Here is a 14,307-nt window from a genome sequence, read left to right on the forward strand (position 1 = left end):
TGCGTCTTTCTTCCATTTCAATGTGTCCAAAAGGAATGTACAAAGTCATGTCAGTTTTGAAACTCCAGGTAGAAAAAAGAATGTAAAAAAAAAAAAAAAAGTTAGATCTGGGGATATCTATTTCTCATAAACTGTCCACGAACTGAGCTCAGTTATACATCACCTTCTGTGGTAAACTCTACATATCAACCATCTCCAGTTAATGAGGACTGTACCACCAAATCACTTGCACAAAACCCCTGTATATCCAGCATATTTCTTTATGCCTCAAAACAAATGTACTAGCAAAAATTCCTAAAAGCACTGATATTTTAAAAGCTTGACAGGATAAAAAATATTTTTAAAATTTTTATTTATAATGTCCCAAGATAAGAAATTACTACTGGCATTCATTCCCTCCCTGGGCTGACCCTGGACCCAGGCAGGGTAAAAAAGCGTTTCAGAATTGGCCAGACACCAACTGGAGAGCACTGGGACACAGACACCACGTCTCTGCTGCCTGAATTATGCCGTCTTCTCTCATCAGCTGCCAGTGGATGGGGACAGACAGAAATTCTGCTCTCAGAAGTGACAGAAGAGCAGGAAGCTTGTCTGTGACACCCTGGCAACTTCAAAGGAGAGAGCCAGCAGGGACAGAGGAAGGAGAGTGCAATGTCTGCACGTGACAGAGTCAACGGTGCCCTGGAACAGTCTGGTTTGTCACACAGCTCCCGAGAGGAGACGCACCACAGTTACCATGTCAACCCCTCTTTCCCCATCGATTTTATAGAATAAGGCATAAATGGGGTATCTTCATTTTAAGGCACATCTCCTTTTTTAGGGTCAAGTCTCTTTGGAGATCAAAACAAATAATCAAACAGCATGACAATCATTGTTTAAAAGTCTCTTTTTATAGCATTCTTTAAAAGAACACTGTAATTTTTGAATAGGATGTAAAAGGTATAGAAAAATTTTAAGCGTGAGACCACAATAAAATCTGAAAGTTCTGAAAAACTTTCAAATAAATTAATTTATATAAAATATCTTCCAAAAAATGCTTTTTGGACCCCTACGTACAAAAATATACAATATGTGGAAAATAGGACACAGCTATACATATTGTAGTCATCTACACTTACTCAAGAGAAAAAATAGCAAATAACAGAAACTGTTTTAAGTCTCCAAAAAAGCTTTATTTTAAATTATTTTTTTAGATGCGTTTTCACAAAGTACATTTAAATAAAAGATTTTCCTATCCTCTTTAGAAGGGGGATCTGACAGTATTTTTCATGCAACATTATAGGCTAACAAGACATGGAGGAATACAGTCATTTACCTCTGGGCCCTTTGTGATACCATCTGTTTAAACCCATTTACTAAACACTGCAGTGGTTCCAGAGCAGCACTGTTACTCTATGTGCACATAATAATGGTCAGAAAGGACACCCTGCTGTAACATGTGATGAAACAAGTCAAAGCTAAATTTGCAACTTGAAAAGTGGGGTGTTCACTGGCTTCAAATATGTTTTGGTATCAGGTACTAGTGAAAATTTAGCTATGTACGCTGCTTATCCTTGTGTCTTTACATATAACTAATCTTAGCTTCAATTATCTTAGGTTTTCTATACATTTTTTTGTGCTGATGAGAATTCAGTTATTGAAAGAGCTTTCTTGTGACAGAAGCTGGGGGAATTCCTATAACAGCATTTTTTCCCAGTCTTTCCACAGAGCAGAGAAGGATTAAAAAAGGGAAATAGAGGAGTGGGAAGCTTAGATGACAATATTCCTTCTTCTTGATGAATAAAATAAATTCTGAGATATTCTGAAGAGTAATAAAAATTTCAGAACCTGCTACATAAGTCATCAGAATCATAAAGGCCAAACAGTTATCTGAGACAGCCAGGTAAGCAGAGAAATTTTGAAGATACATCAGCTGAAGAACTCCTCAGCTGAAATTTTCCATGAAGAAATTATTTTTCATGACAAAATCTTTTTTTTTTTTTTTTTGGTAATTTAAGAAAACCTGTACAGTACCTCCCTATTGACCAAGACAATTGCAAACAGGTGTAGGTCTCTGACAAAAGATCTTCCTTTTCATCCCTCCCTAAAAATTTAGGCTCCCAAAGAGATATGGCAGTGGTGAATGTTGTTCATACTTCAGCCCTATTCTGAGTAGACTTTAAATACCTGCTAGACATTTCTTTCTATGTGTCCAGTGGAGGCACATCTTCCTCTCCTTTGTCAAGCACCAGACTGACTGACGAGCCCAAGTTTCAGCCCCAGCTCTTGTAATTCTAATTGACAATGATTGTTTTAGTTGCTCCCTGCCATGGTCCCCTTAATTAATCTTGCTGCAAAATGAAAACAAACTAATTTTTCACATGGAAGTACAAGAAAAGCACTTAATCAAATAAAATAAATTTAATCATTAAAAATTTACTCTGATTCTGATGCACACTCTTTGTAACCCTGACCTGCAGTAGGATTTGAAAACAAAAAATTGTTTTTCTGGTACTCAGTTAGGAACCTTCAGAAAAACTACAGCAACAAATCACATCTTCAAATGAATCACCGAAGCACCATTGATTCTACTGACTGGAATCTCATCCACAAGATTAATGGTGAAACAATACACACTTCAAAGTGAGCCTGAGCCATCCAGCTTTGTCTCCCTTTGCATTTCTAGTTTGTAATTTTGTTTTAAAACTTCAGGAGGCCATAAAGAATGCTAGAGATTGCACAATAAAACCTGACAAGGAAGGTATGATTAGAGTCATGTTTAAACTGTGGTGACTAGGGCAGCTAGGCAGTGTCTTAAAGAAACACCACTCATAGGTTATGATAAGGTTAATCTGTTTGCTGAGTGGCTGTGCTGAGGGGGAGGCTATGATGGAAATCTGACCATAGCATAATTCTGTTTGTAAAAGCAAAAGAGTATCAGACTAAACTTGTTTTCCGTTTACTTCTTTTTTCTTTTCCTATTTTTTAAAAAAAATTTTAAACATGAACCTACTGATATTAAATGAAATGACCATCTACAGATCCCGAGATTACAGGACTGGGTAGAAACAAAACTTTTCAAAAAGCCAGTTGTATTCTTCAGGGTCAGGCTAAATAACAGCATCTGAGTCCCTTCTACTCCATCACAGCTGCAGGCACAGTGATCCATTTTTTCCCCACCTTCCTAGTAACACTCATTGTGGCAGTAAGCCAGCTTCTAGAGGAAACAAAACTGCAGTGTGGATGGAGTGAAGCTTCACTGAAATATATCATAAAGTTTAGCAAATGCATTGAATCAATTCAGAATTTGAGTGTGCTACATTTATCTCCTTATTAAGAAGCTGCTGAAAAGTACCTGACTGCATACGTCAGAAATACGCATACCTTCAGAAAAGGGAATAATACCATTCCTTCTGCATTCCACCAGAGAATGCTTCTCATTCCAAGTAAGGAATAAAACACCTGGTTGATTTTAAGAATAAAGCCCAAGTCTCCAGTTATGGTAAAGGACTTATTTCCTTGGCCTCTTGATGTTAGAAACTTGATGTTATATCTTAGATTTTAGAAATTAACTCAAGTGGAGAGGGAGGATGACAGAAAGGAAGAAAGAAGTATGCTTTTTGAGAACACAGTCAAACAACAGCGATTAATACTCTATGAAACTATGACTATCAAACTGTCTATTAACATTTAGCACATAGATCCTTCCTGCCATCTTCATAGGCCACAGTGACAAGCTCATGCCATTGAACTGAGGATGTTGTGAGGAAAACTGATGGAATATATGTGAGTTTGTGTGCTTCAGGTTTACTCTGCAGCAAGTTCTCATCTACAAGTACAGAGCAGAGAAACCAGAACTTCTTGATCTAGGTAATTTTCTAGCCCCGTGAGTAACTCTCCAGCCACATCCCATCATGCTACCAGTTCACAAAAGAAGCACCCACCCAGGAGAGAAACCCAGGACCCAAGACTGACACCCTGAAGCTGCATGGTGGGATTGAAGGTGGAACCCTGCTGCTGTCAGCCCAGGATTGCCCCGGAGCAATTGCTGTAAAGAAGATATGCACCACTATCAGTAGATCCCAGTGGTGTCCGGCAGGGATGCTCTGGACAAGAATTTGCCTCAGCTCCCTCAGGTGGCCAGACACAAGACTGAAAGGATGTTGCATGGATTACATGAGAGAATAGGTATCACATTACCCAAACAAGGACAGCTTTCATTACGGCCAGCACCAGGACACTTAAAAGTCTTTAAAAGCACCTACAAAGCCCTAGAGGAAAGTGAGTTTAAGCACCTTCAGATTTGAGAGCATTTTCAGACCACAAGTCTGTTTTCCAAGGTATTAATTTAAAAAACCTCGATTTTAAGAATCCAAGTTCCTTACTGAAAGCAGTCCTGTTCCACAAAAATCCCAGGTTTGCCCCAAGGCAATTTCTCAGAAATGAATGATCCATGGGAATACAATTTTAAATATAACACATCAAAACCTCCTTTAAAGGGGATGAATCCGGATTTTCTTCTCTGACAGAATATAAATAAATAACTTGATAATATAAATCATAAGAGTGACTACATGATAAGCACATAAAAATGCATATAGTTATGTGACTCATCCCCACTACATTCATGTAGAACTTATATTCCCCTTAATGGAAATAGACTTAGGAAACAATTAATTTTCCTCTACTTTTAGGATTTGGGCATGTTACTCAACATCAGCTGAGCCTTGATAGCTGACTTAATGTAACACAGAATGATTAGCCCCTGTTTCTCTAAAATGTCACAAGGGTAATAGCATGAAAACCTCCTGATGCTCAGCAGCTAATTAACCCCCAATTAGTCAACCCTGCCCCTGAATATTGCTGATGCTGCCACGTCAGTAAATCACAAATGGAATCAAATAATATCATAAAATTTTTACACTAACAAGTAGAAGTAAAGAGCAGGATGTGGACTAATCTTTGCAAATAAAATTAAATTATCTCTCAACAGAGAGCAGAAATGGAAAGGCCCCTCAAAGTTAACATAAATGAAACATTTTAATATGATTAGAGGACACGCCAAATAAAATTTAATGGCTTGCTACATGATTCCTAGTAAGAAGCACTCTCAGAAGAAAAAGGTCAAATAGTTTGTATTCATCACTATTATTCTCCCATTTCCCCACGGCTTCCAATTTTCCAATCATACACATATGCTATAGAGTAGCTGACTTTGAAGCACTGGAGAGGAAGTGTTATTTTCAAATCTACTTTCTCACAAACACCTTTCAGTGTCATATTTCAGAGGCACTGTGAGAAAGTAAAATGAAATTATAATGGCTAGAAGGTGGTCTGGGGACCCTATATCAAACAGGTCAGGTAGCTGAATGATTCAGGTCATGACTACCTTTAAAAAAAAAAACCTGCCAAACCCAGATTTTTTTAGTTACACGTCTATTGACAAGCTAGGTGTAGGTAAGAAAAACAATAGTGGTGTAAAATTACTATCACTCAGAAATGAACAGCTCTATGCATTGTGACACAACAAATATTCAACTATAAAAAGAAACTCTTCTTGATTTTATTTTTTTAAAAATATATATTTTTTTAATTTTTACCTGATAGGTGCACCTTTGGCCTGTGCAGGTCTCAAGAGTACAGTTATTGTAGTAGCAGTTTCATTGAGAGATGCATCGACTCCTTCATAGTCTGGTAAAGTGGGAGCTGATTAATGTTGAGAGGGAAGGAAAAGAACAAGAAACAAATCAGTGAAAACATTTGGAATTTTTATGAGGTTTTGGCTGTTTGGAGTATAGAACAAAACCACAGTCATTATCAGCCATGTGAGTATTTTTAGACAGTTTCTCCAATCAGGCATAATCTGTTACTACAGCATGAATGGGACCTCATCAACAATTGATAACTCTATCCTTAACTGCTTCCCATCAAATCATGACACCTCTACACTTAAAACAGGTTTATTCAAGAAGGACAGAAATAGAGGGAGGAGGTGACTGACAAAAAACACTAAACTACAAAAAAAACCATTTTGGCCTCAATTTTTCTACCCTTCAAATAACTACAGTCATCATGTCAAAGACCCAACTTCTACCATCCTCCGCCAACAGTTTAAGAACCTTTCACATTTCCTCTTGAATGTCATGGGAAACAATGCTAATGCCAACCAGCGTCCAGGAAAACTGGGACTTATATAGACATGCATGTATGGACTAGAACTGGTTCGGGGAGTCTATTCCCATGCCCATTCCTATCAATGGGCGGCCAAGCTGCTCATTAATCAGCTTCAGAACCGCTATGAAAAAACAAAATGGAAGTCAAAACCAGAAGTAGTTCAGGAACTGCTTCACTGAAGGACTGTCAGACTGTCATGCCTTCATGGCAGCAATATTTGTTGTGGGTGGGATGGCTAGTGTTGGCAATTATGTCAACCATCCAGCTTTAATCTGCTGCCTGTTACAGTCCTCATCAGTAATACTATTGCTGATTTCAGCCCTGGTGCAAGGAAAGAAACAGGATTTTCTGTGAATTAGAAAATGATAGATTTCTAATCATTGTTAATTCTTCACTAGTTTGAAAACTATCTGCATGTTTGGGGTTTTTTAAAGTACGTGGCTGTATCATTACAAAATCATGAATGAAGCCTGTATATTTCAAAATGAACTTTCACAAAAAAATGTCTCCTAGCAGGATGTCAATCATTTAAGTCATAATAATTTAACAATACTATATCAATAGATAGAAGAGCTCTGAAAGATTAAAAGCCTTGCTTCATTAGTCCTAGATCCTAGATGAACACAAAACCTGCTCTTATTTCAGGAAATATTATTTGATAGAATTAATGTTCATTTAATGTTAATTTTAAAATTACTGCTTACACCATGTTCACTAGAATCAGAGTAACCACTTGTAAGCTTAGTTAAAAGGAATAATTTCACTCCTCAGTAAGCTAAAATTAGCATTTTCTGAAACATGCATTGCTGCATATGAAGTATCAGTCATGCAGAGTGAAACTGGAAAACAGCTCAGCGTAAAGCAGGATAGAAAGGAGAACAGGCTGGAGTTCAGATACAAGCAGTGTCACAGCCTGCCTTTGAGCTTTCTTAGCATTAACCATGTCTTGCCAACTAACAGATCCATACTCTGTCTAGAAAGTTGTGCTATACTGGATTCTGGACAAAATTCCCAAAATTTCTGTGTGGAAAAGAGGGCATACCTGAAGAAGCCTGAATTCGTTGTAGTCCTAAATAATCCAAACACATTGAGGCACTTTTTTCCTCAAAATACTGAAATACCAGACATGCTAGCAAGATACACACCTCTTTTCTTTCCCTTCTACAAAGAGGTTAGAAGACAAGTATGCAAGTACCACACCACCATTATATCTGAAAATTTATGTATTAGAATTGGTTGTGAAGAAACGCAAGGACCTTAAAACAACCTGAGTAAAATATCAGACTTCAAAACAACCTAATAGCTACATAAACAGAACAGAACACATCATTTGGGGTTTTTTGGTGCATTGTTTGGGTGTTTCAAAGGGATAGGGATAGGACTGCTAGTGCTTACGTGCTGGGGTGGAATTCAACAAACTGCTCCAGTTAGCTATGACAAATACAGCATTTCACTTGCTACATAATTCAAGGAGCTCTGCCTTGAATTTTGTCCCATTTTGATTTATGTGCGTGTTCTCATGTATTGTGAGGAGACTACGTGAATAGTTTCCCACAAAAATCATAGGTGCATTCCACTACATTATTAACTTCTCTTTACAGGACAATCTGAGTTACATTATGACAGATATAAGGAAAATAGCCTGCTTTGTGATGTTTAAATTTCTAAATGACTGACTTCTTTGATCTCTGCCAAGCTCTGAAGTCACCATGTCACAAAAAAAAGAGTTTCTCTAAATGTAGCATTGACTTATCTTCCACTATCAACTGCATAACCCACTATCTTATTTTTTGAGAATAACACTGAAATTTAAGAAATTATAAAAGTACTAAAGCACTTCATTTGGCATTACTGTCTTCTAGAGTTTACAGTGCATTATTAAGACCAACAGTGTTGAAGCTGGTGCACTGCAATAAATGAATAAAGGCATAAGGAAGCAGACTTATATGAATCTGGCAAAATAAATTCACACTTTGTCCCAACTACCCTGACTCTGTTATAGCTGTGTGTTGCTAAGTGGTGTCACCTTCAGTAAGTCAGTAATTTTCTGCACCTGACTTTACTGACCTGCAAAACAGATGCAGTTCTTAGTGACCTATGAGTGTTGAAAGGCCCAATTAGTTAAGGTTTATACAGCACTTCAAAATCTTTGGATGAAAGTACACAGAAAAAACTGTTATCAACTACAGCTGTGCAATTTCCATCTCATGCAAGGATTTATCCCTGAACTTATGCTTCCCTGTGGTGAATACACCCAAAAACATTTTTAGTAACGTAATTTCATAACATGGTAGGATTTTTTGTGGGGGTTTTCTTTAGCATTTCACAATTTCTCAAGTCTTACAAGGATATTCAAAATACATTTCCACCCTCCCCTTCCCTGTTTTTTCTTTATGCTGTTGTTTGCTTTTACCTGAGATGTTGGTTGTTACATTGATCGTAGTTGCTGGTCCAAACCCTTTGACAGTGCTTGCACGTATGAAGAACTGGTAAGTAGTACCAGGGTGCAGGTGGGAGAAGACGTGGTGTGTGCTGTTCCACAGCTTCGACACTGTTTGTGGAGGTCCTGCCACTGGAACTGCAGGATCAAACGACTGTATACTGCTATAGCTGACCTGGGAAAACAATTTTTTTGTGACTCTTAAAAGTTTGGTCACAAGGGATTTAGGTTAGCTTGGCTGGAAAGTAAACAAAAGAGAGATGCTCCTCTAGCTACCCATCTGTCTTGAGGATACCACAGAATCACAGAATCATTTAGGTTGGAAAAGAACGTTAAGATCATGGATTCCAACAATTAACCCACCAATGCCAAGTCCAGCACTAAACCAGTGGGGGCTTGATGTGTGCTATTGAAGATTCTGCCTTATTTGAAAGGCTATGCAGGCATCCTTCATCATTACTGTTATATGACACGGTCCCTTGCTGGTTATAAAATCACCATTGAACACTTTGAGCTTCACAATTTGCTTTCTCTATAGCTGCTCTCTCAGAGCTAAAGCCACTACTCCTATTAATCCACTGCCTTTTGCATCTGTTTCCAATTAAAAATCAAGGAAGCATTTATCTGCTTTAATCCCATTCATCAACTGCTTTTACATATCAGTTCATGTATGGAAAATTTCACTGATACATTCCACTGAGAGGAAGTGAGCAAATGGCTGAGTGGGGCTGAACTGCCTGCCTGCCTGGTTTAACCCACACTATTTAGCAAATTTTGTAAGCAAAAAATAAATAAATAAATAGATTTTTAAGGGGTTTTGTTTGATTCGTTGTTTTGCCTTCCTATACTTCACTAATACACAAAGTTTTATCTTCTGTTCCTTTAAAAGAGGAGTGCTGGAAAGTGTGGTATGTGTTGCTCGAATCAGCTGGTGTTACCTGCTAACCTCCTGTGAAGCTCCCCAGAAGGCTCATAAATTAAATACACTTTAAACAGAATTTGTATGGAGGTTTTCTTTTAAGGGTGATATCTAAAGATCTAACAAAGCTAAAAAACATTGCTCCAAATTTAATAACAATCTTACTTTTCATGTAACCTTCTCTTCAAATGAAGAAAATTTTCCAGATCATGGCTGTCATGGCTTTGGAACGGTGTATAGCAACAATACAAGATTTTTAAGGCACTTATGTGGCAAAGCCACTTGACAGGGATGGACAGCCATATGCACCATAATTACAAATTTTGAATATCTAATCACTACAGAAAATCATGTATTCAGTAAATGAAAGAAGTATACTATTGAATAGCTGCCTACAGAGCATAAACACGCGCTGTCACTCTTGGTGCACCTCCCTAGCCCCATCCTATACTAGTTAGGTGTTTAATGATTACCTCATACTGAGTAATGATGCCATTTGGATCCACAGGTTCCTTCCAGTTGAGGAAGATCTTATCTTCAAAAGGAGTTCCTTTCACTGATTTGGCAGGTATAGGGCCTGGCACTACAAACAAAATGAAAGTTTTAAAAATAGGAAATTCAAGAGACAGAAAAACTAAAGAGATGACAGAACATGCTATTAAAACCAAAAGTGAGCATGGGTCTATTTTTATTAGAATTCATTTGCATGCAAAAGGCAATGGTAGAGTGTGTGAAAAAGCACTTCAAAGTCTATTTTGTCATTTGCAGTGCAGAGAGAGCACGAAGTTGAAACGTTAACGTTATCCACACATACGGTTTTCAAAACTCCATGCAAAGTCAAATTGTCTCATAGTATAGCCAGGGGAAACAGTTCAAGCTAGATTACAACTTCAGGGAACATCACTGAACTCTGTAATAAGCGTATCTTAGGACAAGGACTACATGGTTCTAAAATTCTTTTAAAAGGAAAAATCAAAGGCAAGGAAGAGCCTCTGTTATACAGCTTCTTCCAAAGGAGAGTGTGGGAACCCAGAGTGCAGAGAATATTTCTCTGCCTGTTTTGAAGGGTTCTACCCCCCTGAACAACACTGGTTTTGACCTTCATCCTTGGAGAAAATTGCCTGCCCTCTGGGAAGAATTAGAATCTACACTGGTGTGAACTAGGTGATGGAATATTATGAAAGATTGTCACAGGGTGAAAAATTTAGAGGATTTGGGTTTGTTAATATAGTAAATAGATAAAAGGAAAAAACTTCAAAATGGAGGATTGTTGTTGTTCTCTAGACCTTCTTCTTCTTCTGCTACTCCATATTCTGCAGTAGAAGTAGTTTGGGATGATTGGATAAAGAATTCCGCAGTTCCAGTCTATGTGACTAGATGATTTCTTATACATTGGTGGAAAAGTAAAAATAATGTACGCTTTTAGTGACCGTTGGTTAATTTACCTTTAAAAAGGCTGTGTAATCTTGATTATTTGGCATTCTCCTCCATTCTCTGCTCTGTGCTATGTCTGGGTCACATTAGTGGCCCTATTTCTCTGATAAGACTTAATAAACAACTATCTGAAAGCAGAGAAGGCTGAAGCTCCCGTTCGTCTCTTGGACTCCTGGCAAAGACTCTAAAATTCTCCCCCATCAGGGGAGGCATAATTATGGCACAGACAGTGTCAAATGAGAGAAATTTTTAACAAAATAGCTCTAAATCACATCTTCTTATGATCTGTTGTTTTAAAATAAATCCTTATTTAAAAGGGAGGGCTGAACATGCGGAAACACACCAGCTCAGCTGCCATTTCTTTCAGCCTTTGACCTTCTCATGTGCAGAAGGATCAAGACTGCTCACTTCAATTCCTTCCAATAAGAGATGTTTTCAAAGCTTTGAACTAAACCTCACTAAGATGACCCTACTTTCTTATTTCAAATGGAGCCAATATCCCTGGTGTAATAACAAGTCTGAAATGTCACCTCAGGCCTCTTTGCCTGAAGTGATTCACAGCACCTGGTAATCCCATCAACACCAGCCAGAAGCACTTAGTTATCTTCCATTACAGCTTACAAGATACTTTTGCCTACATATACAATTCCTTTTTATCAGAGCAGCTCACCTAGATTTGAACACACACATTTTGAAAGAAGGGGGTGAGGTTAAGTGACCGCCTAGAAAAACTCTGAACCCAAAGAAACACCTTCCCTCCTCAAAGAGACAAAGTTGTTCAGATTTACAGTCTTTCAATCAAAAATGTTATTTCTATGTAATATATTGACATATATTTCTGTCTCTTTCTAATAAGCCCATTTTCTTCAGTGCAACTTTCAGTGAGCCTTATGCATGACACTCCTTGGATATTCATTATCAAAGCAGACTGAAGTTTTACGAAGAGCAAAAATAAATTAAAATCCGATGGATCAAAGGAAGCACCAGGTCTGTGCTAGCAGCAGGCAAGAGTGAGTGGTCTCTCCCATCAGTGGAATTTATTTCAGTCTACACGCAAGCTATAAATGATGATCTGACCCTTGACACAACACAATTTGGCACATTAATAATAAATTCATGACGTCAAAAAAGCCCAGAAGTAAATAGGTGAGAGCTTCACATAACCCTTTCATCTAATTGTCATATGAAGGCTTAGGAGAAGTTAACTAAAATCACAGGCTGGTGCTTTTCTTCAGGGACAGACCAGGCAGTGGATGAAGGCTGACATGCAATGACAGCCCCTCTGTGCTGTTTGTGTCATTGAGAGACTTCCTGTAGGCAACACTTCATTTTTCATGGGAATGCCCTACAGTATTTCCCTGATCTCAAAAGAGGTATGAATATACCCTGCTGCACATGAAATTTTCCTTGGACGATGCATGCACATTTTTGTGTGTGTGCATGTACATCTGTGTCTGGGAAAGGACATGGATATTCACCAGGGCATGTACACAGTGTATGAAATTTGACATTAAACCACATCAAAGTATGTGAGGTAAAAAGAAAACAGACACGATTGCTCAAAAACATGCAAAATGCTTTTTGTATGGTGCCTTTAAAAAGAAATGCTTCATATTCAGTTGAAACTGGGTGCAGGGCTCTGCATTTGAGGGTTGCATAAATCCTCCTACACCTTTTGTTTAAATACCAAGGTGGGAGAAGTGTCTAGGCTCATCTCATTCCATGACTGTTTTCTTCTCCTGCAATATAAAATTTGATGCTTAAGGCAGCAGTAGCAATGTTAAAGTGACTGGAATTATGTGATCCAAGTTAGTTTCATGCTTCTCTTCCCCCTGGCATGGGAAGGGCACAAGAACAGAAGCTAGCACAGCAATGAGCAGCTTGCTTGGAATCCCAGTTCAAAAGAGTCAGAAAGAAAAAGACAACAAGCATTTAGAGAAAGAGAACAGTAATTCCCACAAACTTCATCCACTCCCACAAATTCATAAAAATGAATGTTGGGATTAACTTAAATAATTTGACAACTCAACTGGAATTAAAGCAAAGAAACAAATAAAAGTTCAAGTGCCCAGAAAAAGGAATATAAATTAATATTAGTTTGAAGGACACATTTTGATGGTCTGAAGTTATTTTTTCCTTTCCATTTTCCAGTTCAGCCACAGTAAAAATGTCTCAGTTGCACTGTTTTACCAAAAGGGTAAAGAGAGTGAAGAAAGAGAAAAGCAGGATTAAGAGAATTTGCTTAAAGAACAGAATATCTTCAGGTTAGTCAAAATAATACCTTAACATCCTCATTTGCTCTTTTGTGTCTTTGTTCTTCAGTATTTGTTACAAACAGAAATTTTTAAAAGGCTAAAATTAGCAAAAAAAATCCCTAAACAAACAAAAAAACACCACCAAAAGAACAACAGCAAGGTAACAGAACAACAGCAAGGCAGCCTGTTGGTAACACTACCCAGAGGACTCAAACATCATTTCTCCATGGAGGCAGCCACCGCTGCCTATTTCCTGTGACTCCCAGCAAGACACTAAGGACTTCAGCAATATCTTAAACTTCACCTTTCCAAAACAGTGTCAAGAGCCTTCCCTTTTGTAGTGGGTTGACTTTGGCTGTATGCCAAGGTGCTCACCAAGCTGCTCTCTCCCCTTCCCAGCAGGGCAGAGGAGATAAAATAAGATGGAAAACAATTAGTGGGCTGAGATAAGGCAGATTACTAAAGAGGCAAAAAGAAAAACAAAAAACCCCAAAAGTTTGCATGTGCATAAGCAAAGGGGAAAATTTAATTTTTAATTCCCATGAGTGGGCAATGTTCAGCCACTTCCAGAGAAGCAGGGCTCCAGCGTATGCAGGGGTTGCTCCAGAAGGCAAAAAATTGTAAAAGAATTGCCCCCCATTCCTTCTCCCTCCCTTAGCTTTTACATCTGAGCTGATGTCATATGGCATGGAATATCCCTTTGGTAAATTTGGGTCAACTGGCCCGGCTGTGTCCCTTCCCAGGATCTTGCCCACCACCAGTCTCTTGCTGGGGGGAGAATGTTGAGAGCCAGCGCTGATGCAGTTCCAGAGCAGTAGCCATAGCACTGGGGTGTTATCAGCACCTTTCTGAGTACCAATGCAAAGCACAGCACCGTGAGGGCTGCTGAGGGAAAATGAGCTCCTTCTGAGCCAGACCCAGTACACCCTTGTATGATATTTAGCAAGGACTTGGGTGAAAACTAGCCAGGTAAATGTCATCCTTGTGTTGATAATAGCTTTTGGAGAACTCCTCACAGACAGCAAAGGCTTTCTTCAGGCTTGTGTGAGCAGCTCCAGAAGATCCACCACTCACCACAGCACATTTTTGCTGACTTCTCAGCTCCC

General features: G+C 38.5%; 1 protein-coding gene across 19 annotated transcripts in view; it reads right to left on the minus strand.

Moving 5' to 3' along the window:
- PTPRK (protein tyrosine phosphatase, receptor type K) overlaps nt 1-14,307 on the minus strand; it is a 388,760-nt gene that overhangs the window by 74,606 nt on the left and 299,847 nt on the right. For all 19 annotated transcript variants that reach the window (XM_017739562.1, XM_017739558.1, XM_017739564.1 and 16 more), the window contains exons 9-11: nt 9,986-10,095; nt 8,567-8,768; nt 5,580-5,685 (exon numbers count right to left, since the gene is read on the minus strand). In XM_017739562.1, the coding sequence (XP_017595051.1) occupies nt 5,580-5,685; nt 8,567-8,768; nt 9,986-10,095 (418 nt within the window). The remainder of the gene's footprint in view (nt 1-5,579; nt 5,686-8,566; nt 8,769-9,985; nt 10,096-14,307) is intronic.

Source organism: Corvus brachyrhynchos, unplaced genomic scaffold, assembly GCF_000691975.1.
Source record: "Corvus brachyrhynchos isolate BGI_N302 unplaced genomic scaffold, ASM69197v1 scaffold14, whole genome shotgun sequence".
NCBI classification, from domain to species: domain Eukaryota; kingdom Metazoa; phylum Chordata; class Aves; order Passeriformes; family Corvidae; genus Corvus; species Corvus brachyrhynchos.